Here is a 26,235-nt window from a genome sequence, read left to right as displayed (position 1 = left end):
ACAATAGAAAAATCTTATCGTTACTGTATCGTATTGGAGCGCATGTATCTAGATATGTAACCAATCATCCTGAAAGGGAAAAATGCACAGCCCTAGTGCCTGTTTGTGTGTGTGTGTGTGTGTGTGTGTGTGTGTGTATGTATGTGTGTGTGTGTGTGTGTGCCCACCCGTGTGTTGTTGCGTAATCACATAGAGCAGACTAATGCTAAAAATGGCCCTGGATAAAAAGTATTGTGACCCAGAGCAAGGCACTGTGTGTGTGTGTGTGTCTGTCAGTGGCCATTTGGGCAAGGAGCTTACCACTGATGTCCCCCTATAACACCAGTCAGTGAGAGGAGGGGAGGATGTAAACATAGGAGAGAGTGAGGAAGAGGGGAAATTGGAGGGAGATGGACGTTTTGAGGGAGGGAGGGAGGAAAGAGAGCAAGAGGAGGGGAATTAAGGGAAAACAGAAGCTACTGGGGCAATGTAAACATGAGGGAGAGATGGAGAGAGAAGCTACTGGGGCAATGTAAACATGAGGGAGAGATGGAGAGAGAAGCTACTGGGGCAATGTAAACATGAGGGAGAGATGGAGAAAAGGAAGGTAGCGAGAAAAAGAAGTATGGAAGGCTGGAGTGAACACTGTCAGAGAAGAAAACGTGGAGAGAGGGATGGAGAAACAGATGAGTGTTTCCCAACAACAGGTCAGGACCTATTGGGTCACCGCTATTCCTTTTGGGACACACCTAAACACAAGATTAAACCCAAAACACACTGCTCTGATTTATTGGGCGGATCACAATATATCTCAAATCAGCTTTGAGCATTTGGCAGTATGAAGCTGTATGAAGCTGTATGAAGCTGTATGAAGCTGTATGAAGCTGTATTAGGCATTGCGTCGTCCTGAACCTTCTTTCAGTATTCTAGTTCCAGCCTACCTTCCACTGATCAGACCTCAGCGGCCCAGTGAATGGTTGAGACCAGCACATCACATTAAATATCAATGGCTTTACATGGCTAACAGCTCTAGAGGCTGTTCATCTGACAGAGAGAAAGGACAATATGACAGGCTGGACAGCTAACGGACAGGGAAAAGAGGGAGAGACGTAAAGACAGGGATGGAGAGATGTGAGAAGTGAAGGATGCAGGCTAGCCAGTATACTGAAGACAGGAAAAGAGAGCGACAAACAATTGTGAGAGAGAGAGCGAGCGAGAGGGCGAGAGAGAGAGGGCGAGAGAGAGAGCCCGAGAAAGAGAGCACGAGTGAGAGTGATTGAGCGAGCGAGAGTGAGCGAGCGAGAGTGAGCGAGCGAGAGTGAGAGTGTATGATGCTGTACAGCATTGATGGTAAGGCCTGCCATTAAACTTTAAATCACTCTGCTTTCCTCTAAATACCTTTCCAATGATCTATGCATTATTCAACCCCTCTCAGGCCAACACACATCACACACACCTGGGAGGAGACATAAACAGAGTTCAGAGAAATGACTGCATATAAACATTTCAGGAAGATGACTAACTAAAAATAGATTAATGATGGACTGCAAAGAGCTACACATGAAAACCTGTACGAGACTACCTATCCAGGATGAACGTGTGTGTGTGTGTGTGTGTGTGTGTGTGTGTGTGTGTGTGTGTGTGTGTGTGTGTGTGTGTGTGTGTGTGTGTGTCCTGCATGGTGTGGCGCCCCTAAAGCTGAGTTGATACAGATCAGACAGACACCAGTAAACTACAGGTTGTTTCCACACAGTGATGCTAACCACACAGTGATGCTAACCACACAGTGATGCTAACCACACAGTGATGCTAACCACACAGTGATGCTAACCACACAGTGATGCTAACCACACAGTGATGCTAACCACACAGTGATGCTAACCACACAGTGATGCTAACCACACAGTGATGCTAACCACACAGTGATGCTAACCACACAGTGATGTTAACCACACAGTGATGCTAACCACACAGTGATGCTAACCACACAGTAATTCAGCACCTGTGTCCTTATAGCAACACAAGCCCAACAATAGGTCTGCACTGCTCCCTTTGCCACAAGCCAGTTGAAGGGAATGGGGGAGTGAGAGAGAGAGAAAGAGGAGGAGAGGAGAAAAAAATCAAGAAAAGTGGACGGGGAGAAAGGAGAAGGGAACCGAGAGAGTTGGCGTGAAAGAAAGAGAGGGGCAGATGGAGGTGAGGGAGAGAGAGGTAATGGAAGAGGATCTGTCACTGGGGTATTCCACCATGGGATGGGTGACAGAGAGGTGGAGGAGAAGAGAGGATGGAGGGGCCAGTTAATCGATGTTTTAAAAGGTTTCACTCCTCAGAGACCTTCACACACACCAACTCTCTCCTACACCAACAACCCCATGCACTCTCACTGAAAAACACACATTCTATCCATTACTTTCATCAATAGAACAGACCAAGGCCAGAGCAGCCATGACGATGTTTTCATCCAAAATAACATGCTAGCTAAGTAGCTATGATTTCAGACAGGAACCAGGGATTCAGGGGAAGGGCTGTGTGTGTGATTCTGGTGTACAAAGTGCAGTGCTTATTTATGTACAGGCCAGCCACAAGGAGCAAATGAGATCAACCAATCACAGCTGATAAAAGACAGAGGATGTCCTCTTTCCACTTCTCACACACACCACACACACACACACACACACACACACACACACACACACACACACACACACACACACACACACACACACACACACACACACACACACACACACACACACACACACACACACACACACACACACACACACACACGACTACTGATAGCATGGTGATATTTAAACAGACAGACAGGTGTTCACCTTCACACACATTAACACTGAAAGAATGCAAGCTGGTTTAATGCTGACTACAGTAGATTATCATTCTCTACATGTGGCTGGTTTGATCCCTTCATAAATGGGTTGTTTTGTGAGAGCACTCTGAGCTGAACTTTCCTTTGGGACAACCCATCTCCTCAAGACACACACACACACACACACACACACACACACACACACGCACACGCACACACCCCTCTGGGACATATTGTGTGAAACGTGCTCTCTCTCACACACATACTTTTCATACTAAAGGCCCTACCTAGTAATACACACAAATATCTCAAATACACTGCTTGGCCAGTATTAGTGACTCACACATACACACAGGTTCCCCTAAGCAACACACACACACACATCCAGGTGCACTCACACGGTTATAAGGGAAACCACATCCTTACTTGAGATAAATTGGCTCAAAGTTCAAAATGAACAGTGACGCAGGTACATAGAGGACAGGGCAGGTACATAGAGGACAGGGCAGGTACATAGAGGACAGGGCAGGTACATAGAGGACAGGGCAGGTACATAGAGGACAGGGCAGGTACATAGAGGACAGGGCAGGTACATAGAGGACAGGGCAGGTACATAGAGGACAGGGCAGGTACATAGAGGACAGGGCAGGTACATAGAGGACAGGGCAGGTCTACACAAGGAGAGAGGGAGGAGAAAACACAAAAGATCGACAGCGGGGAAATAGAGAGAGAGGTTGAAAAGAAACTCTTCAAACGTGATCTCACATTCCTGACTAGGGGTGGAGGGGAGAGAGAGAGCGAGAGAAGAGGGAGGGGTGGGGGAGAGAGAGAGCGAGAGAAGAGGGAGGGGTGGGGGGGAGAGAGAGAGCGAGAGAAGAGGGAGGGGTGGAGGGGAGAGAGAGCGAGAGAAGAGGGAGGGGTGGGGGGAGAGAGAGAGCGAGAGAAGAGGGAGGGGTGGAGGGGAGAGAGAGAGCGAGAGAAGAGGGAGGGGTGGAGGGGAGAGAGAGAGCGAGAGAAGAGGGAGGGGTGGGGGAGAGAGAGAGCGAGAGAAGAGGGAGGGGTGGAGGGGAGAGAGAGCGAGAGAAGAGGGAGGGGTGGAGGGGAGAGAGAGCGAGAGAAGAGGGAGGGGTGGAGGGGAGAGAGAGCGAGAGAAGAGGGAGGGGTGGGGGAGAGAGAGAGCGAGAGAAGAGGGAGGGGTGGAGGGGAGAGAGCGAGAGAAGAGGGAGGGGTGGAGGGGAGAGAGCGAGAGAAGAGGGAGGGGCGGAGGGGAGAGAGAGCGAGAGAAGAGGGAGGGGTGGGGGAGAGAGAGAGCGAGAGAAGAGGGAGGGGTGGAGGGGAGAGAGAGAGCGAGAGAAGAGGGAGGGGTGGAGGGGAGAGAGAGAGCGAGAGAAGAGGGAGGGGTGGAGGGGAGAGAGAGAGCGAGAGAAGAGGGAGGGGTGGAGGGGAGAGAGAGAGCGAGAGAAGAGGGAGGGGTGGAGGGGAGAGAGAGCGAGAGAAGAGGGAGGGGCGGAGGGGAGAGAGCGAGAGAAGAGGGAGGGGCGGAGGGGAGAGAGAGCGAGAGAAGAGGGAGGGGTGGGGGAGAGAGAGAGCGAGAGAAGAGGGAGGGGTGGAGGGGAGAGAGAGAGCGAGAGAAGAGGGAGGGGTGGAGGGGAGAGAGAGAGCGAGAGAAGAGGGAGGGGAGAGAGAGAGCGAGAGAAGAGGGAGGGGTGGAGGGGAGAGAGAGAGCGAAAGAAGAGGGAGGGGTGGGAGAGAGAGCGAGAGAAGAGGGAGGGGTGGAGGGGAGAGAGAGCGAGAGAAGAGGGAGGGGTGGGAGAGAGAGCGAGAGAAGAGGGAGGGGTGGAGGGGAGAGAGAGAGCGAGAGAAGAGGGAGGGGTGGAGGGGAGAGAGAGAGCGAGAGAAGAGGGAGGGGTGGAGGGGAGAGAGAGAGCGAGAGAAGAGGGAGGGGTGGAGGGGAGAGAGAGCGCGAGAGAAGAGGGAGGGGTGGAGGGGAGAGAGAGCGAGAGAAGAGGGAGGGGTGGGAGAGAGAGCGAGAGAAGAGGGAGGGGTGGAGGGGAGAGAGAGCGAGAGAAGAGGGAGGGGTGGAGGGGAGAGAGAGCGAGAGAAGAGGGAGGGGTGGAGGGGAGAGAGAGAGCGAGAGAAGAGGGAGGGGTGGAGGGGAGAGAGAGAGCGAGAGAAGAGGGAGGGGTGGAGGGGAGAGAGAGAGCGAGAGAAGAGGGAGGGGTGGGGGGGAGAGAGAGAGCGAGAGAAGAGGGAGGGGTGGGGGAGAGAGAGAGAGCGAGAGAAGAGGGAGGGGTGGAGGGGAGAGAGAGCGAGAGAAGAGGGAGGGGTGGAGGGGAGAGAGAGAGCGAGAGAAGAGGGAGGGGTGGAGGGGAGAGAGAGAGCGAGAGAAGAGGGAGGGGTGGAGGGGAGAGAGAGAGCGAGAGAAGAGGGAGGGGTGGAGGGGAGAGAGAGAGCGAGAGAAGAGGGAGGGGTGGAGGGGAGAGAGAGAGCGAGAGAAGAGGGAGGGGTGGGGGAGAGAGCGAGAGAAGAGGGAGGGGTGGAGGGGAGAGAGAGAGAGCGAGAGAAGAGGGAGGGGTGGGGGAGAGAGAGAGCGAGAGAAGAGGGAGGGGTGGAGGGGAGAGAGAGCGAGAGAAGAGGGAGGGGTGGGAGAGGAGAGAGAGCGAGAGAAGAGGGAGGGGTGGGAGAGAGCGAGAGAAGAGGGAGGGGTGGGAGAGAGAGAGAGAAGAGGGAGGGGTGGAGGAGAGAGAGAGGGTAACAGGCGGTGGAAAGCGGGAGAGAGAAAGTTTTAGGTGGCACCAGGCGGCATTTGAATACTCAACAGCCGACCACACACACACACACACACACACTAAGTATCAGTGAGGTGCAATTGGCACAGTAGTCTTTTTGTGACTTCCCATCCTCTAGAATTAGATATCTGTTCTCTCTCCCTCTCCCAAGCAGAGACAGATTCCCAGATAAAAATAGGCTGAAGTATTCCAGTCCTCCTCCCATTCTACAGCCAGGCTTTGAGATAGAGGGTGAGTGTCATATTATGGGTTAGCAGCCCAGTGTAAGCCTGGTGAGGAGGAGGACATCCTAACACAACAGCTGTTGTGCAGACATCATGACCTAGCCTGATTTTGGTGTACAGGAGTGAACTGTGGAGAATGAGAAGTCTGTATGTGTGACTCCTTTGTGTTAATTTAGCGGTGTACAGAAATGAACCTCTCTCTCTATTTCCCCGCTGTCGATCTTTTGTGTTTTCTCCTCCCTCTCTCCTTGTGTAGGCCTGCCCTGTCCTCTATGTACCTGCCCTGTCCTCTATGTACCTGCCCTGTCCTCTATGTACCTGCCCTGTCCTCTATGTACCTGCCCTGTCCTCTATGTACCTGCCCTGTCCTCTATGTACCTGCCCTGTCCTCTATGTACCTGCCCTGTCCTCTATGTACCTGCCCTGTCCTCTATATACCTGCCCTGTCCTCTATGTACCTGCGTCACTGTTCATTTTGAACTTTGAGCCAATTTATCTCAAGTAAGGATCTCACAGTAAGGATCAGTCCAAATGGGTTCTAACGGTAAGGATCAGTCCAAATGGGTTCTAACGGTAAGGATCAGTCAGAATGGGTTCTTACAGTAAGGATCAGTTCAAATGGGTTCTTACAGTAAGGATCAGTTCAAATGGGTTCTTACAGTAAGGATCAGTCCAAATGGGTTCTTACAGTAAGGATGAGTCAGAATGGGTTCTTACAGTAAGGATCAGTCCAAATGGGTTCTTACATTAAGGATCAGTCAGAATAAGATTTTACAGTAAGGATCAGTCCGAATGGGTTCTTACAGTAAGGATCAGTCCGAATGGGATTTTACAGTGTGATCCACTCAACATGACCAGAACCACAAGGTTAATCTGGTAGATTAGCAGTGTGAGTTACACAGTGCTATAACTAGAAACAAACACCACACCAGGTTAGGATTAGGAGTGCGTGTGTGTGTGTGTGTGTGTGAGGTGGTACCGGCTGGGTCAGGGTCAACCCAGGTCTGTGCAGGGTTGTGGGTGGTGTAATGTGTGATGTGAGGCTGGGTCAGGGTCATGGGTGGTGTGATGTGTGATGTGAGGCTGGGTCAGGGTCGTGGGTGGTGTAATGTGTGATGTGAGGCTGGGTCAGGGTCGTGGGTGGTGTAATGTGTGATGTGAGGCTGGGTCAGGGTCGTGGGTGGTGTGATGTGTGATGTGAGGCTGGGTCAGGGTCGTGGGTGGTGTAATGTGTGATGTGAGGCTGGGTCAGGGTCAGCCCAGGTCTGTGCAGGGTCGTGGGTGGTGTAATGTGTGATGTGAGGCTGGGTCAGGGTCAGCCCAGGTCTGTGCAGGGTTGTGGGTGGTGTAATGTGTGATGTGAGGCTGGGTCAGGGTCGTGGGTGGTGTGATGTGTGATGTGAGGCTCGGTCAGGGTCGTGGGTGGTGTAATGTGTGATGTGAGGCTGGGTCAGGGTCGTGGGTGGTGTAATGTGTGATGTGAGGCTGGGTCAGGGTCGAGGGTGGTGTAATGTGTGATGTGAGGCTGGGTCAGGGTCGTGGGTGGTGTAATGTGTGATGTGAGGCTGGGTCAGGGTCGTGGGTGGTGTAATGTGTGATGTGAGGCTGGGTCAGCCCAGGTCTGTGCAGGGTCGTGGGTGGTGTAATGTGTGATGTGAGGCTGGGTCAGGGTCAGCCCAGGTCTGTGCAGGGTTGTGGGTGGTGTAATGTGTGATGTGAGGCTGGGTCAGGGTCGTGGGTGGTGTAATGTGTGATGTGAGGCTGGGTCAGGGTCGTGGGTGGTGTAATGTGTGATGTGAGGCTGGGTCAGGGTCGTGGGTGGTGTGATGTGTGATGTGAGGCTGGGTCAGGGTCGTGGGTGGTGTAATGTGTGATGTGAGGCTGGGTCAGGGTCGTGGGTGGTGTAATGTGTGATGTGAGACTGGGTCAGGGTCGTGTAATGTGTGATGTGAGGCTGGGTCAGGGTCGTGGGTGGTGTAATGTGTGATGTGAGGCTGGGTCAGGGTCGTGGGTGGTGTAACGTGTGATGTGAGGCTGGGTCAGGGTCGTGGGTGGTGTAACGTGTGATGTGAGGCTGGGTCAGGGTTGTGGGTGGTGTAATGTGTGATGTGAGGCTGGGTCAGCCCAGGTCTGTGCAGGGTCGTGGGTGGTGTAATGTGTGATGTGAGGCTGGGTCAGGGTCAGCCCAGGTCTGTGCAGGGTTGTGGGTGGTGTAATGTGTGATGTGAGGCTGGGTCAGGGTCGTGGGTGGTGTAATGTGTGATGTGAGGCTGGGTCAGGGTCGTGGGTGGTGTAATGTGTGATGTGAGGCTGGGTCAGGGTCGTGGGTGGTGTAATGTGTGATGTGAGGCTGGGTCAGGGTCGTGGGTGGTGTAATGTGTGATGTGAGGCTGGGTCAGAGTCGTGTAATGTGTGATGTGAGGCTGGGTCAGGGTCGTGTAATGTGTGATGTGAGGCTGGGTCAGGGTCGTGGGTGGTGTAATGTGTGATGTGAGGCTGGGTCAGGGTCGTGGGTGGTGTAATGTGTGATGTGAGGCTGGGTCAGGGTCGTGGGTGGTGTAACGTGTGATGTGAGGCTGGGTCAGGGTCGTGGGTGGTGTAACGTGTGAGGTGAGGCTGGGTCAGGGTCGTGGGTGGTGTAATGTGTGATGTGAGGCTGGGTCAGGGTTGTGGGTGGTGTAATGTGTGATGTGAGGCTGGGTCAGGGTTGTGGGTGGTGTGATGTGAGGCTGGATGGAGCAGCAGAGTTATTTAGAGGAAATAATCTGTCCGTTTCGGTCTGATGTGAGCCGGGGATCACGGTTACCTGATCTCCGCAGGTGTGTGTGTGTGTGTGTGTGTGTGTGTGTGTGTGTGTGTGTGTGTGTGTGTGTGTGTGTGTGTGTGTGGCGTCAAGCTCAGATCAGTTTCAGTGGCACCGCCAGTGCTGTGAGGAGAAAGGCGCAGCGATACACTAGACACACACACTAACAAATAACACACATGGCCTCTCTGTCAGATGAATAAACACTCTCTCACACACTTTTTGTGTCTCATATATAATACAGAGTCACCACACCTTTCTAACATGTTGGCTCTATAAAATAGCGATATTATATTACACACCCACACACAGCTGAGTACCAGTGCAGCTCGGCCCAGGCAGCTTGCCACACCCTGCTTAGTTCCACTGAACCAGACAGGAACACCACCTGAGATGATAGCCCCTCTCTCTCTCGCTGTGTGTATGTGTGTGTGTGTGAGATATACACGTGTGTGTAATGTGTGTGAGAGATAGAGACAGGCAGACCGAGTGTATGTGAGAGAGGGTTGTGTTTTCCTCCAGTGTGAAATGCAGCACAGACGGCAACTATTAACTTACTAAAGCAGGAATGTGGGAGGTCCAGGACTTCCCATTAAAAGCTGTGTGGGGGGGGGGGGGGATTATGGTGCAGAACACATGTGTCACTGCATCCTCCACCGATATCAATCCTTAGTAAATTATTTCTAATCCATGACCTACTCCCTCCTAGTAGCCAGAGCGAGGGACAGAGCGAGGGACAGAGCAAGGTGCAGTCTCTCTTGTCAAAGCAGCCTCCAACCCCTGAGCTGCACCGCTTCATTATGAGTACAATGAGAGGTCCCACTATCCCCACTAGAGGTCGACCGATTCATTTGGGCCGATTTCAAATTCATAATAATCGGTCATCTGCATTTTTGGACGCCGATTATGGCCGATTGCATTACAATCCACGAGGAGACTGTGTGGTAGGGTGACCACCTGCAGCAAGGAGCCAAGGTAAGATGCTACCTAGCATTACAAATCGTATAGAGAGAAATAGTCCTATAACTCCTATAATAACTACAACCTAAAACTTCTTACCTGGGAATATTGAAGACTCATGTTAAAAGGAACCACCAGCTTTCATATGTTCCCATGTTCTGAGCAAGGAACTTAAACGTTAGCTTTCTTACATGGCACATATTGCACTTTTACTTTCTTCTCCAACACTTTGTTTTGCATTATTTAAACCAAATTGAACATGTTTCATTATTTAATTGAGGCTAAATAGATTTTATTGATGTATTATATTAAGTTAAAATAAGTGTTCATTCAGTATTGTTGTAATTGTCATTATTACAAATAAATGAATGTAAAAAAATAAGAATAATAAAAAAAATACATATACAAAAAAAAAAAAAGTGATAATGTCTATATTTATATATATATATATATATGCTGGCGGTGCTTTCACTCTAGTGGTAGCATGAGACGGAGTCTATAACCCACACAAGTGGCTCAGGTAGTGCAGCTCATCCAGGATGGCACATCAATGCGAGCTGTGGCAAGAAGGTTTGCTGTGTCTGTCAGCGTAGTGTCCAGAGCATGGAGGCGCTACCAGGAGACAGGCCAGTACATCAGGAGACGTGGAGGAGGCTGTAGGAGGGCAACAACCCAGCAGCAGGACCGCTACCTCCGCCTTTGTGCAAGGAGGAGCAGGAGGAACACTGCCAGAGCCCTGCAAAATGACCTCCAGCAGGCCACAAATGTGCATGTGTCTGCTCAAACGGTCAGAAACAGACTCCATGAGGGTGGTATGAGGGCCCGACGTCCACATGTGGGGGTTGTGCTTACAGCCCAACACCGTGCAGGATGTTTGGCATTTGCCAGAGAACACCAAGACTGGCAAATTCGCCACTGGCGCCCTGTGCTCTTCACAGATGAAAGCAGGTTCACACTGAGCACATGTGACAGACGTGACAGAGTCTGGAGACGCCGTGGAGAACGTTCTGCTGCCTGCAACATCCTCCAGCATGACCGGTTTGGCGGTGGGTCAGTCATGGTGTGGGGTGGCATTTCTTTGGGGGGCCGCACAGCCCTCCATGTGCTCGCCATCCATCCATCCATCCATCCATACATCCATCCATACATACATCCATAACCTTTATTTAACCAGGTAGGCCAGTTGAGAACAAGTTCTCATTTACAACTGCGACCTGGCCAAGATAAAGCAAAGCAGTGTGACAAAAACAACAACACAGAGTTACACATAAACAAATGTACAGTCAATAACACAAAAGAAAAATAGAAAAGTCTATGTTCAGTGTGTGCAAATGTAGAAGAGTAGGGAGGTAAGGCAATAAATATGCCATAGAGTCGAAATAATTACAATTTAGCATTAACACTGGAGTGATAGATGTGCAGATGATGATGTGCATGTAGAGATACTGGGGTGCAAAAGAGCAAGAGGATAAATAACAATATGGGGATGAGGTAGTTGAGTGTGCTATTTACAGATGGGCTGTGTACAGGTACAGTGATCGGTAAGCTGCTCTGACAGCTGATGCTTAAAGTTAGAGAGGGAGATATAAGACTCCAGCTTCAGTGATTTTTGCAATTCGTTCCAGTCATTGGCAGCAGAGAACTGGAAGGAAAGGCGGCCAAAGGAAGTGTTGGCTTTGGGGATGACCAGTGAAATATACCTGCTGGAGCGTGTGCTACGGGTGGATGTTGCTATGGTGACCAGAGTGTTGGAGGCTATTTTGTAAATGACATCGCCGAAGTCAAGGATTGGGAGGATAGTCAGTTTTACGAGGGTATGTTTGGCAGCATGAGTGAAGGAGGCGTTGTTGCGAAATAGGAAGCCGATTCTAGATTTAATTTTGGATTAGAGATGCTTAATGTGAGTCTGGAAGGAGAGTTTACAGTCTAACCAGACACCTAGGTATTTGTAGACAAAGAAGCTTAGAGAACAAATCATCTCTATCTACAAACTATTAGATTGCTATATCCTATTCATAACGTTCTCATTCTGGCAATGAACATAGATTGTAATGAGTGAAGAGGCGTTTGTTAAGGGTTAAATCTCATAACCAGGCCTGCACAGCACAGCAACAGGAGAACTGGAGTGAGTGAGAGATAAAGGCCTGCTGGGATTAAAGCCTCATAATAATGTGACTATTTGAAGTCTCTATTATTAGGGCAGATTTGTGGTTAGATAATACCTCGGTTAAAGCTCAACTGTGTTTGTCAACACGGTTAAGAGAGCGAAGGAGTGGGACTTGCACACGCACGGACACACAACACACACACACACACACAAGGCCGACACACTTTCAAGTGAACGCAAACACAAACCCAACAACAGACTTTATACACGTGTACAAAACACCGCCCAAACACACTTGCTCTGGTATACATACATCCAATACATACACACTAGTCTTGGGTACACACACACTTCCCGACATACAACCAAACACACACGCTAGTAAATGGCCACTTGTGGTGGGGCGTGGTGATGTCATCAGCCCCCTCCTCAGGGCCGTTTCTCTGGGGTAGGGGTGTACTGGAATGTGGCAGAAAGGGAAGGGGGTGGAGGTTAGAGAGGTTAGGGAGGAGAGCAGAGGCCATGGGGCTCACACAGTCCGTCCATCAGGCTCTACAGAACAGGCATGGCTGTATATAAGCCACAGAGCCACTACAGAACAGGCATGGCTGTATATAAGCCACAGAGCCACTACAGAACAGGCATGGCTGTATATAAGCCACAGAGCCACTACAGAACAGGCATGGCTGTATATAAGCCACAGAGCCACTACAGAACAGGCATGGCTGTATATAAGCCACAGAGCCACTACAGAACAGGCATGACTCTATTTAGCCACAGAGCCACTACAGAACAGGCATGGCTCTATTTAGCCACAGAGCCACTACAGAACAGGCATGGCTGTATATAAGCCACAGAGCCACTACAGAACAGGCATGGCTGTATATAAGCCACAGAGCCACTACAGAACAGGCATGGCTCTATTTAGCCACAGAGCCACTACAGAACAGGCATGGCTGTATATAAGCCACAGAGCCACTACAGAACAGGCATCACTGTTGTGTTGTACACAAAACCACATTATTCTTGGGAGAGATCACCCCCATAAGATGAGAGGCCTGCTTCATCTCAAGTCCCTGTGATGTCAGGCATAGCCTTTGTTTTAGTGAAATAAATAATATGCAGAGTTGGAATTAAATGTGACTGAGCTTCATGATGCTGTATGTATGGGGGAAGTTGGTTAGTAATGTGTGACTGAGCTTCCTGATGCTGTATGTATGGGGGAAGTTGGTTAGTAATGTGTGACTGAGCTTCCTGATGCTTTATGTATGTATGGGGGAAGTTGGTTAGTAATGTGTGACTGAGCTTCATGATGCTGTATGTATGGGGGAAGTTGGTTAGTAATGTGTGACTGAGCTTCCTGATGCTGTATGTATGGGGGAAGTTGGTTAGTAATGTGTGACTGAGCTTCCTGATGCTGTATGTATGGGGGAAGTTGGTTAGTAATGTGTGACTGAGCTTCCTGATGCTGTATGTATGGGGGAAGTTGGTTAGTAATGTGTGACTGAGCTTCCTGATGGATGCTGTATGTATGGGGGAAGTTGGTTAGTAATGTGCTTCACAACATGCAAGAGAGAGCAGGAACACATTTATGCTGGAATTTCAGGAATGAGCTGACTTAACTAGCGAGCTTGATGGTCACTGTTTGACCTATTTGGAATCCCCATATAATCATGGCTTCTTTTTACAGTGTCATCGTTCACGGTTGTTCACCTTTGATAGGCCTCAGGCTACAAACCAGCTGACAGATTGACTGGAGCCACATTTGTTGCATGCTTGATACAGAGCATATTTATGATTAGCTTGAGTTGATCATACCACCCAGCCATCTCTGATCTTCTGTCACATATCACGTTACATCTCAAAACAACATCTTTGGAACAAGTGAAAAAACGAAACATGCTAATCTTCTTCACTAATTAGACAGGAGATTTTGCTCATACTACTTGACTATAGGCCTACACAACATCTAAGATGAACCAGTCAGGGATGACATGATTACCAGTCACTTTGAATATGAAAGTGTGCCGCTGAGAGTGAAATGATACTAATCTAACGCACAGCAGAGATGTACAAACTCTGACCACGTCCTCTTCCGATGCCGTACAGTACAAACCCACCTGCACCAGATAGACACGGGCCATTCACACAGACACCGTGAAGTCAGGCGTCGCATAGTGTGAAAGCTGCAAGGCTGGAGTAAAGCTATAGTTCACTTCACGCTCGAGTAAAAACAGTAATGGCCAATTCTCATTCATTTGTTTCAGTTGGAGTGGTAGTGTTTGTACAGTGATTGAGTCAGTGCGGAGTGGACAGATGCATTAACATGGGAATTACGTGAATCGGTGGGTGTGAATGAAGTGAAGGGTGCAGTCGTCCCGACCCGTTAAAGAAGCCGAGCCATGATGGATAGTGTAGATAGAATGGTGGTGTGGCAGATGTACAGTTGAAGTCGGAAGTTTACATACACTTAGGTTGGAGTCATTAAAACTCGTTTTTCAACCACTCCACAAACTTCTTGTTAACAAACTATAGTTTTGGCAAGTCGGTTAGGACATCTACTTTGTGCATGACACAAGTAATTTTTCCAACAATTGTTTACAGACAGATTATTTCACTTATAATTCACTGTATCACAATTCCAGTGGGTCAGAAGTTTACATTCCCTAAGTTGACTGTGCCTTTAAACAGCTTGGAAAATTCCAGAAAATGATGTAATGGCTTTAGAAGCTTCTGATAGGCTTATTGACATAATTTGAGTCAATTGACATAATTTGAGTCAATTGGAGGTGTACCTGTGGATGTATTTCAAGGCCTACCTTCAAACTCAGTGCCTCTTTGCTTGACATCATGGGAAAATCAAAAGACCTCAGGGGGGGAAAAAAGTAGACCTCCACAAGTCTGGTTCATCCTTGGGAGAAATTGCCAAATGCCTGAAGGTACCATGTTCATCTGTACAAACAATAGTACGCAAGTATAAACACCATGGGACCAGGCAGCCGTCATACCGCTCAGGAAGGAGACGTGTTCTGTCTCCTAGAGATGAACGTACTTTGGTGCGAAAAGTGCAAATCAATCCCAGAACAACAGCAAAGGACCTTGTGAAGATCAACATAACCTGAAAGGCCGCTCAGCAAGGAAGAAGCCACTGCTCCAAACCCGCCATAAAAAAGCCAGACTACAGTTTGCAACTGGACATGGGGACAAAGATCGTGCTTTTTGGAGAAATATCCTCTGGTCTGATGAAACAAAAATGGAACTGTTTGGCCAAAATGGTCATTGTTATGTTTGGAAGAAAAAAGGGGAAGCTTGCAAGCCGAAGAACACCACCTCAACCGTGAAGCACAGGGGTGGCAGCATCATGTTGTGGGGGTGCTTTGCTGCAGGAGGGACTGGTGCACTTCACAAAATAGATGGCATCATGAGGATCGAAAATTATGTGGATATATTGAAGCAACATCAAGACATCAGTCAGGAAGTTAAAGCTTGGTCGTAAATGGGTCTTCCAAATGGACAATGACCCCAAGCATACTTCCAAAGTTGTGGCAAAATGGCTTAAGGACAACAAAGTCAAGGTATTGGAGTGGCCATCACAAAGCCCTGACCTAAATCCTATAGAAAATGTGTGGGAAGAACTGAAAAGCTGAAATAAATATTTCTCTACTATTATTCTGACATTTCACATTCTTAAAATTAAGTGGTGATCCTAACTGACCTAAGACAGGGAATTTTTACTAGGATTAAATGTCAGGAATTGTGAAAAACTGAGTTTAAATGTATTTGGCTAAGGTGTATGTAAACTTCCAACTTCAACTGTATATAGGTCTGGAATCAAGTTCACACATTGTAGTGCCAGCATGTGTTTTTAAAGAGAAACAAATGTAACAATGCAATGGTCGCTGCACCTTTGATGATTTCCATAAAACAGTTTCTCATCCAGTGATCTGTGAGCTACAGGCTTACTTGTGGGGGGTGCTAGCATAACCAGAGGTGACTCCCCTGACAGATTTAATATTGGCTCACAATATATAGATTTTTTTTATTAAATAAATTAACTTGATTAGTTGGTTGTATTGTCTCCTGTTATTTAGAAATGTTGAATATGTAGGAGGTTCCTGGGATCGAACCTGATTGGTTATATCACCATTACATGGTAAATAACAAGTGCATAGCCTACAGTTGAAGCCCGCAATTTGGCAAATATGAAATAGCTGATGTCAAGTTGCGACTGTCAGTGAGAAGCATCTAAAATAGCCCTAGGCCTATCGCAATACTTCAAAATTAAATTGTGGAATAAACACAAAAGTCACATATAGTCCAAACGATTTAAATGTTGTTTATTCCATTAGTAGGATACACCAGGACTAATCTCTTGGCAGTAGCGGAGAGCGTCGGCCATATCTCTGGTGAGTGCGCATATTCACTGTCTTTATCATTGGGCGAGTCAGTGCCACTGGAAAGTTTAGGACAATAATTTCCTCCTCAATTGTTGATGGACGTCATATTGTACATTTTGTCTCCCCTTTTCATAGGCCTAGATTACATGGTTACATTGAAGACAAGGTTGATTTTATTGATCTCAGTTTGCCAGTGTCAGCAGAGTAGCCTAGGCCTAACCTGCAATTTTTGTAGTATATTTACATGTTTACATGTTATTCATTTAGTAGACGCTCTTATCCAGAGCGATTTACAGTAGTGAATGCATACATTTCATGCATTTTTTTTGTACTGGTCCCCCGTGGGAATCGAACCCACAACCCTGGCGTTGCAAACACCATGCTCTACCAACTGAGCTACACGGGACTAGTAGGCTATTAAAGATTCTGATAATGTCCCCAGACATGTAAAGTGTTGTAGAATTGCATGAAATATGATTATCAGCTAGGGCTGAGCTACTTCCCCAAACATGAAACTCAAGCGCCACCTATGATGCTGTGTATTTCATTGTTTGTTTACGGTCGGTCGGATCAGATAGTTGGTCTGTTTTGTCAGCGGCCCAGTCACCTTTACTCATTCCCAGACATCTGCCTTCATCACTGATCATTACTAAAGTGAAAGCGAGATTAAACGTTTAATTATCGCTTGAAATATGCCTAAAGCGTTATTGTAAACTGCAAACATATCCGAAACGACAGGATTTATTATAACGTCTTGGGATTCGACAAAGCCTCCGCCTTCGAAAATGACAGTCCATTGAAACGTCTCTCTAGCTCCGCGGCCTTCATAACTAACCAAGCACTGCGTCCTCGCAAAGTAAGCTAAACTAATTATTCACTTGCATTTTCACGGGTCTAACTAAATCTATGTATTGTGCAAATGACAACTTCATCTGAACGGTGAATTACGAGTGAATTGGGCCGATTTAAGAAGCTTCGAAAACTTGGCCAGAGACTTTTTACGAACGGGTGAGGGGGGATCCCAACATGGACTCCGCAACATGCCACGGCGGGTCCGTGCACAGGTACTTTGCACAACTTATTGAAGCACGATACAAACAAAGCACGAATTAATCAGATTCCGATTATGACAGGTTCATACATAAAACAGCAGCATTTGACGTTTGAGAAAATGGACCCTAAAGGTGGCCACATATTTAAAAGCTATGTTGGCCAAACAGCGGAGAAATACAAACTTGTACGGGATGCATAGGATGACAAACAAGCAACACATTGTAAATGACCAAATGTAACGAAACTCTTAAAACAACCCCGGTAGATAGGTGTAATCTTCCAAAGTGTCTGGTTCATATGATTAATTACAACTCAACCAATCGTTTAATTTCCTATTCGAGTATTAGAAGTGGATGTCCGCTAGCAAAAGCTTCCATTTTGAATGTCTCACTAAAGCAACTCAACTTCAGCTACATCAACAGGTCGACAATCAATCCACATTGACATATTCCCAGCAAACTAGACACAGTAAGTATAAACAACACTTTTGTATCAACTTCTCAAACATAACTGGAGAACGTGTTGAATACTGTATAGCTGCAATGCAATGAACTCACGTCAGCTAGCTAACTGTCAAATGACGGCTAATGTTAGCAATAGAACTAGCTAGTTAAATGTATTTAACAACTTGTATGACTTTTGTTCACCGCTTAGTAATTGACAACAGACCGAACAACTGGCGAAGACAACCAGCAAGTTCATGATCAAGTTCACCCAGACAAAAGTGGTCGACTTTTTGTTTTGCACAAACTTACCCGAATCTCCAGGGGTTTTCATTTTGAGTGTTGCAAGCTAGTTAACGTTAGCTAGCGAGCTTGGTGGATCTCAAGTCAGTAGCGTTTGTGGAAGGAAAAGTCGTCTCCCTCTGAGCCCTTCCTTTGGTTCGGATTGGAAAAACGAGGGGGGGACAGGCTAACGTTAAACTTTCCACCGTTGCTCCACTCGCGGGCCCCTTTGCTTCCACTTTATTTCCCAATAGCCCCTTCCTCAACTGTAGCGATCGTGGTAACGTTACTTTCCCGAATCGCAGTCAGTTGATGTAGCTCACTGCTTTTTGTCCCACGGCAACTTCGCCTTGTCCTGTTCGAGTTGCAGCGGAACACCGTCAACCGTCCCGACAAGCACACGAACCGAAAACCCTTCTTTCCTTGTTTGCATATACTTTCACGAACTGTCGAGTTGTTTACTCCATCTCAATCGCATCTTCCCCGTTGTTTGACATATTTTCGCTAAAATAACCGTTCTGTAGAATAGCAGTCGTCCTCTCTTTAGACTTTCTTTCTTCCTCCACTCACTAACATTCTGTACTCTGTGGCTACTCTTTCTCCTCCCCCCGGTTCTTCTCTCTCGGGTGTCGTGTTTCGCTCTCTCCTCACCGGGCCGCCCACACGGAGAGGGAGAGGGGGGCTCTAAGGGGCGGGTCACACCCACTCACCACGAGCCAGGGTGGCGTCACTGCTGCAGCACGCGGCGTCGCCATGGAGACCGCCACAGCCACACTGCCGTGGTGACATCATATCCGTGTCCTACGATTCTAGAGGAGAGAAGGCCGTCACCACGTCCTTTTACGTCAATAGCAGGTACTTTCTTCTAATTATCTCTTTTCATTTCATGGTAATTGTATCTATTGATGTGGCCAGATTATTAAACCACTGTACAAATGCACAAGGCATTATAACACTAGACTCTGAGCATATTGCAACAGGAACTAAACCAAACTTATACAGACTTCCCCCTCTATTTCACATGGTCTACTACACCTCCCTGCTGAATTTGGTGGCAGTGATGGGATAGTCCCTGGCCACCTGCGGTCTCAGGAGAAAGTATTGCATATATACAATCTTGTGTCCTGTCACTCAGGCACTAGTCTGTGGCACTGATGCAGAACTGTCACATTGTCAACAAGTGCATGTGAGAGAGGTGGCATCATACATGGCAGGTGAAGTGTGTCTCATGAGCCCTATGTACAACCCCAGCTGCTCATAAGAACAGTACAGTAAAGGGTCATCTACTGTGTGTGTGTGACATAGACCAATGCGCAGGGACATCAACAGGATAACACTGCTGTGTAAAACACATTTAACAAGCCTTCTTCCCATGGTGTGATTTACAAACAGGATCCCTCTGTCCTCCACTAGCTATTCTTCAGGAGGGCAGGAAGTCACTCTGTTTTCCCAGATAGAACCTCTCTCCCAGATGCTTATCTGGGATGCAGCATTCCCAAATCCAGGAAACGGCGAGCACCATCCCGTCCTGTCTCTTCCTGAGCAGAAGGGCCAGGCTAATGTTTTCCCACGCCCGGACTCCCTGTCAACCACATCTAGGGGAACATTAGCCACAGCATTGTTTTCTCGCCCCCCCCTCCCCCCTTCTGTCTCTCTCTCGCTCTCCCTCTCTGTCCTCACTCACTTTCTCTGCCTATGTCTCTCTAGTCTTATCTCTTTCAGTTTCATTCTGTTGTCCTCTCTTTGTCCATCCACCTCTCCTCCTATCTCCATATCGCTCTTTCATTTGAAGAGCACTTCAGCATCCCCCAAGCTCTTCACAGAGGAAGTATGGTTGGAGAGAGAAGCGAGAGATGAAGAATAAAGAAAAAGAGTGAGTCAGGGATGAGACATGAAATTAAACCATTAAAACGGTGGAGAACAAATGGCCTTTCTGTCCATCTATCAATTGCTCACGTGTGTGTGTGCATTCATGTGTACGAGTGTCCACCCCCTTCTAAAAGGTGCTCTATGGTAACCCAAGTAGAGGAGATTACATTTTCATAGAAATCTACAGCACAGTACATTCTGAACACTGAAAAGCACACACAGTGCCTCCCTCCACTCCTCCCCTTTATGAATGATAAACAGAAGAGAGGGAGGAGGATGACAGGGGTGGGAGAGAGGGGTGTAGGGTTGGAGGGAGGAAAACAGCGGTGGAGGGTGGGGGAGGAGGACAAGGGTGGGAGAGAGGGGTGGGAGGGAGGAGGAGAGAGGTGGAGAACAGGGGTGGGAAAGAGGGGTGGAGGGTCAGAGGGAGGAGGACCTGGGTTGGAGAGAGGGGTTGAGGGAAGGAGTGGAGTAGTGGAGGGTGGGAGGGAGGGGAGGAGGACAGCGGTGGAGGATGGGGGAGGAGGACTCCTACCCACCCTCCACCCCTCTCTCCCACCCTCCACCCCTGTCCTCCTCCCTACCTCTGTCCTCCTCCCCTTCTGTTTGTCATTCACCTCTCTCTCTCCCCCCCACTCTTTTCTATTCACTCTTTCCCATGCCCTCCACTTCTCTCTCTCCATCTTCATCCTCTTCTCCTGCCACGACCCTCTCTCCTCCCCTCTCTCCCTTTTCAATTCAATGTGCTTTATTGGCATGAAATACAGGTAAATATTGCCAAAGCAAAAGCGTTTCAGTGTTCTTTTTCTCTCCCACTCCACCCTCTGTTGCTGTGCCATCACCCCCCTTACACCTCTTTCTTATTCTTCCTCTCATTCTGTTCTTCGCCGCCTCTCCCTTGCCTACCTCGCCTTTTCTCCCTCTCTCCATCCCTCAGTCTTTCTCTCATGTCAAGTTTGAAGTCTTACAATGCTGTCAAGGTTATGTACTTGTGTTAACTACATAATGTATTACTCACATTCTCCAGACTGTTTTTACATAAAACCCACTGATCATGTTTCATAACAACTGTTGAATTCAAAGTCAACAGGACTTGTCATCTTTTTAATTACAGCATGTCAATATAAAAGCACAAGGACTGCCAATGACATTCATGCCAATATCAAGAGAGTCCTGTTTCTATCAGGTGAATAATGTGTGGGGAAAAAAAATCAATGAGTAGCAATTCAAAGCTAACCCTTTTTCCTATGTTACCTAATATTTGTTTTCACAACTTTGTTATTGTGTAGTAACATACATTCTACCACAGGTTTGTTGTGTTGACTGGCTGGATAGGGCAGTGGAAACACATTGGTCCAGTCTCTTGGCTGAAATCCTGCTTGAAGTTTCCCTGGATGCTGCTCTTGGTTGTGTACTGATGTATCTCTATTGATATTCCATGACAGAGTATTCTCAGCCACGGTTACTCGTAAGGACGTGTTCATCTGAAAGAGTCATTCCTCAGATCCTGATTTTAGAACACCTTCATGCTTTCCCACACGTTTGCCTAATCTTCCCTCTTTCTCTCTTTCCCTCTCTCGCTCCTTGCTTTTTATCCTGTTCTTCCCTCCGTGCTTGGAGAGTCTCTCCGTTCCTAATGGGAATGACAGACAGACGCTGTGGAGAGAAAGACAGAGAGATGGTGAAAGAAAGAGAACAGGGACACTGGAGCACCCCCCAACCCCCACAAACATCACCCGCTGAACCCCTTCCCCAGCTAGACCCTCCAGCCCCCCTTCAATATCACCAGACCATATCCCCCCCAAACCCTGGATGAACCTGATAGATTTACACCAAAACATCCCTCTCCCTTTAAGTAGGGGTGTCCAGAACTAGACTCCCAGTGAGCTGGAGGGTCTGTTGGCTTTTTTCCAACCCATCTCTAACACTCCTTATTCAGTAGAGGGTTGGCCCACCCTGATTTAGGAAAACCTACAGACCCGTAGAGAGCTCAGTCTCAGTCTCAGTACGGCAGTGTTAGTGTGCTGGGCCAGAACAAAACCCTGCACACCCTGTGTGTCTCCGAGAGCCAGGACTGAATATACAGTGAGCCCTAATGCCTCCCTTGGTCTGTCTGTGGCGCTCCAACACAGATTACTCTGTAATTACCAGGGACAATGGGTGTGGTACCCCACTCAGCATCGCACCACAGGTGTGCTCACCACACACACACACACACACACACACCACACCACACACACACACACACACAGATAGGCCTACAGCAAACAGTGGAAATCTACCAGGATTAGGCAAAATACCTGAACAGGGCATTATATGGTGTAATATGCTATGACTCATATGGCTGATGACGTCAAACACACACGAACACACACACACATACACACACACACACAAGAAGGGATATTAGTCCTAAGAGGTAAAATCTATGATATTTTTTATCTTGATTTCTCAATCAGTGTGTTACCTTATTATTATTATCATTAGTATTATCATTATTATTATTAGCATTATTATTAGCATTATTATTATTAGCGTTATTATTATTATTAGCATTATTATTATTAGCATAAAAATGTCTACTTAACACCTCAGCTTGGAAAGAGAGAGACACTTTGAGGGGACTGGGAAAGAGGGTTCAAGTAGATGAGAAGGATTAGAGGCCAAAGAATGAAAGAGTTGGCGGTTGAAAGGACAACAAGTTGCTGGGGTGTTGGAGGGTGGTGGTTGAAAGGACAACAAGTTGCTGGGGTGTTGGAGGGTGGTGGTTGAAAGGACAACAAGTTGCTGGGGTGTTGGAGGGTGGTGGTTGAAAGGACAACAAGTTGCTGGGGTGTTGGAGGGTGGCGGTTGAAAGGACAACAAGTTGCTGGGGTGTTGGAGGGTGGCGGTTGAAAGGACAACAAGTTGCTGGGGTGTTGGAGGGTGGCGGTTGAAAGGACAACAAGTTGCTGGGGTGTTGGAGGGTGGTGGTTGAAAGGACAACAAGTTGCTGGGGTGTTGGAGGGTGGCGGTTGAAAGGACAACAAGTTGCTGGGGTGTTGGAGGGTGGCGGTTGAAAGGACAACAAGTTGCTGGGGTGTTGGAGGGTGGTGGTTGAAAGGACAACAAGTTGCTGGGGTGTTGGAGGGTGGCGGTTGAAAGGACAACAAGTTGCTGGGGTGTTGGAGGGTGGCGGTTGAAAGGACAACAAGTTGCTGGGGTGTTGGAGGGTGGCGGTTGAAAGGACAACAAGTTGCTGGGGTGTTGGAGGGTGGCGGTTGAAAGGACAACAAGTTGCTGGGGTGTTGGAGGGTGGCGGTTGAAAGGACAACAAGTTGCTGGGGTGTTGGAGGGTGGCGGTTGAAAGGACAACAAGTTGCTGGGGTGTTGGAGGGTGGCGGTTGAAAGGACAACAAGTTGCTGGGGTGTTGGAGGGTGGCGGTTGAAAGGACAACAAGTTGCTGGGGTGTTGGAGGGTGGCGGTTGAAAGGACAACAAGTTGCTGGGGTGTTGGAGGGTGGCGGTTGAAAGGACAACAAGTTGCTGGGGTGTTGGAGGGTGGCGGTTGAAAGGACAACAAGTTGCTGGGGTGTTGGAGGGTGGCAGTTGAAAGGACAACAAGTTGCTGGGGTGTTGGAGGGTGGCGGTTGAAAGGACAACAAGTTGCTGGGGTGTTGGAGGGTGGTGGTTGATGCCCCTGTGAAAGAAGGGAGAGGGGGGGAAAAGTGATGAAAGCAAGTAGAGATGGGGAGAAGAAGAGTGAGGAGTAGAGAGAGAGAGTCAATGGGCTCTTTGTCATCAAAGAACTTGTTTATTTTCAAGCTTGCCACTCCAACCGTCAGGATCACACCATCTCTCTGTCTGTCTGTCTCTGCCTTTCTTTCTCTCTCCTTCTAGGGTCAAGTTTTAAGGTCTCTATCATCTTCAACCAATTTGATGTTTGTCTGTACGTATGTCCTTTGTGTCAGTCAACATTGTCCAGCAGGAGAATTCCTCTGTAGTCTCCCTACCTGTGGCATTGGCATGCGCTCTCTACACAGCTTCCCTGTGTGCATGTTCAGTCTCTCACCATTCTTCTACTCCTTTATCTCTCTCTCACCCGTCTATAACGGCCCCCTTTTCAGTATTCTCTCACTTTCTCTCTTATTCTCTTTCATGTTCACCCTCCATCCTCTCTCCCTTTCCCCGGTCTCTTTCTGTCCCCTTTTCCCTGTTCCTCTCTCCCTCCCTCTTTCTGCCTCCCCTTTCCCTGTTCCTCTCTCCCTCCCTCTTTCTGCCTCCCCTTTCCCTGTTCCTCTCTCCCTCCCTCTTTCTGCCTCCCCTTTCCCTGTTCCTCTCTCCCTCCCTCTTTCTGCCTCCCCTTTCCCTGTTCCTCTCTCTACCAGCTGGTATTTGCACATGAGTAATGGGATTACCACAGTGAACGTTGGAGCAGGGAGAGAGAAGGGGGGGAAGTCACAGTGGAGAAGACATAACACAGAGGAAGAGAGAGGGGCAACAGTAGGGAGGTTAAGGTGGGGAGAAGAAAGACTGATAATTGAGGAAGTAAACAATGCCGGATATTCTGATGATTGTAACGGAATGTCACAGATTGAGTTTTGCCAGTGACATGCAAAGAATCCAAGCATGCACAAACACACACACACAATACGTGTCCTAGTATACCCACAGAAGTACACCTGACTCTCTTTTAGAAGACTGCTTCTATGTAGCACTGGCATTCCAATGCATGCCAGCTTAAAACCAGCCCTGGGCACTATTTCCATCACCCTAGAGCTAGACAGAAAGCCACACATTTAATGTAGGATTACCATGGCAATGACCGAGCCAGTAAAGAACAAAAAGCTCATTTTGCAGTCTGTAAAGTCTGGAAAAAGTGTGCAGGGTGGACCGTAATAAAATGGGGAGGATGGAGGTGGAAAGAGAGGGTAATGTGAGCACTGGAGAGAGGCACAGAGAATGTGTGTTATATTAAACCAATGTCTGGCAGTGTGTCAAGCCTGTAATACACTGAGTAAGAGAATTAAAGGTCCAATGCAGCTGTTTTTTATCCCAATAGCAAATCATTTCTGGGTAACAATTAAGTACCTTACTGTGATTGTTTTCAATTAAAATGGTAACAAAAAAAAGTAACATATCTTTTTAGTAAAGCGCAATTTCTCAAGCAAGAATTTTGCTAGGACTGTCTGGGAGTGGTCAGTGGGGAGGGGGAAACTGAAAACTAGCTGTTATTGCCAGAGAGTTTTGGAACTCTCATTCTTACTGGTCTATTAACTAATTTACGCTGGTAATGCCACCAGGCAGGCCAAAACTTCCTCCCGCCAAAACAGGCTCAAATTTCAGGCAGTCTTATCAAACGGCTCTAACACTAAAAAGGTATTATAATTTTCACAGTATTATTCCAACCTCATAGTGTGACAGTACAGTATGTACAGCATAAAACACAGGAAAATCACATTTTGGACTGCACTGGGCCTTTGATGGCAGAAAGACCATGTTCATTTAGCCATTTAATCATCGTCGCCAAACCCACTGGCTCCAGGTCATCTATAAGTATTTGCTAGGTAAAGCCCCTGGTCATCTCAGCTCACTGGTCACCATAGCAACATCCACCGGTAGCACGCGCTCCAGCAGGTATATTTCACTGGTCATCCCCAAAGCCAACACTTCCTTTGGCCGCCTTTCCTTCCAGTGCTCTGCTGCCAATGACTGGAACGAATTGCAAAAATCACTGAAGCTGGAGTCTTATATCTCCCTCTCTAACTTTAAGCATCAGCTGTCAGAGCAGCTTACCGATCACTGTACCTGTACACAGCCCATCTGTAAATAGCACACCCAACTACCTCATCCCCATATTGTTGTTTATCCTCTTGCTCTTTTGCACCCCAGTATCTCTACTTGCACATCATCATCTGCATATCTATCACTACAGTGTTAATGCTAAATTGTAATTATTTCGACTCTATGGCCTATTTATTGCCTTACCTCCCTACTCTTCTACATTTGCACACACTGAACATAGATTTTTCTATTGTGTTATTGACTGTACGTTTGTTTATGTGTAACTCTGTGTTATTGTTTTTGTCGCACTGCTTTGCTTTATCTTGGCCAGGTCGCTGTTGTAAATGAGAACTTGTTCTCAACTGGCCTACCTGGTTAAATAAAGGTGAAATAAAATAAATAATAAAATCAAGACATGACACTGACAGGAGTAGCAAAAAAGGAGAGATAGAAAGTAGGAAGTTCATTTGGGGGTTTTAAGGTCGCACTGGGTGTGGGCAGAGACAGAGAGCGAGAGAATGTGAGCGAGGCAGAGAGGGTATAAAAGGAGAGAGAGGTATGCCTGGCACTGTGACAGTTGCTATATTGAGCACAGCGTGTGTGTTGACAGTGTCTCCTGTATCTCACAGAGGAACAAACTCTTCCTATTGGCACAGCTGTGAGCTTCCCTTCTCTCACCCTCCTACTCCCCCTCTCATTCCTTCTCTCCCCCCTCTAACCCCTCACTGACCAAATT

General features: G+C 47.9%; 1 protein-coding gene across 2 annotated transcripts in view; it reads right to left on the bottom strand.

Annotated features, from left to right (window-relative positions):
• The window catches only part of LOC123728631 (ETS domain-containing transcription factor ERF), a 96,920-nt gene extending 78,411 nt beyond the window's left edge, over window positions 1–18,509 (bottom strand). For both annotated transcript variants that reach the window (XM_082961007.1, XM_082961008.1), the window contains exon 1: window positions 17,898–18,509. In XM_082961007.1, the coding sequence (XP_082817133.1) occupies window positions 17,898–17,919 (22 nt within the window). In that variant the 5' untranslated portion in view covers window positions 17,920–18,509. The remainder of the gene's footprint in view (window positions 1–17,897) is intronic.
• Between the last annotated feature and the right edge of the window lie 7,726 nt (window positions 18,510–26,235).

The sequence above is a fragment of the Salmo salar genome, chromosome 02 (assembly GCF_965601325.2).
Source record: "Salmo salar chromosome 02, fSalSal1, whole genome shotgun sequence".
Taxonomy (NCBI): Eukaryota; Metazoa; Chordata; class Actinopteri; order Salmoniformes; family Salmonidae; genus Salmo; species Salmo salar.
Note: the sequence above shows the minus strand (reverse complement) of the source record. Positions and strands in the feature narration are given on the sequence as shown.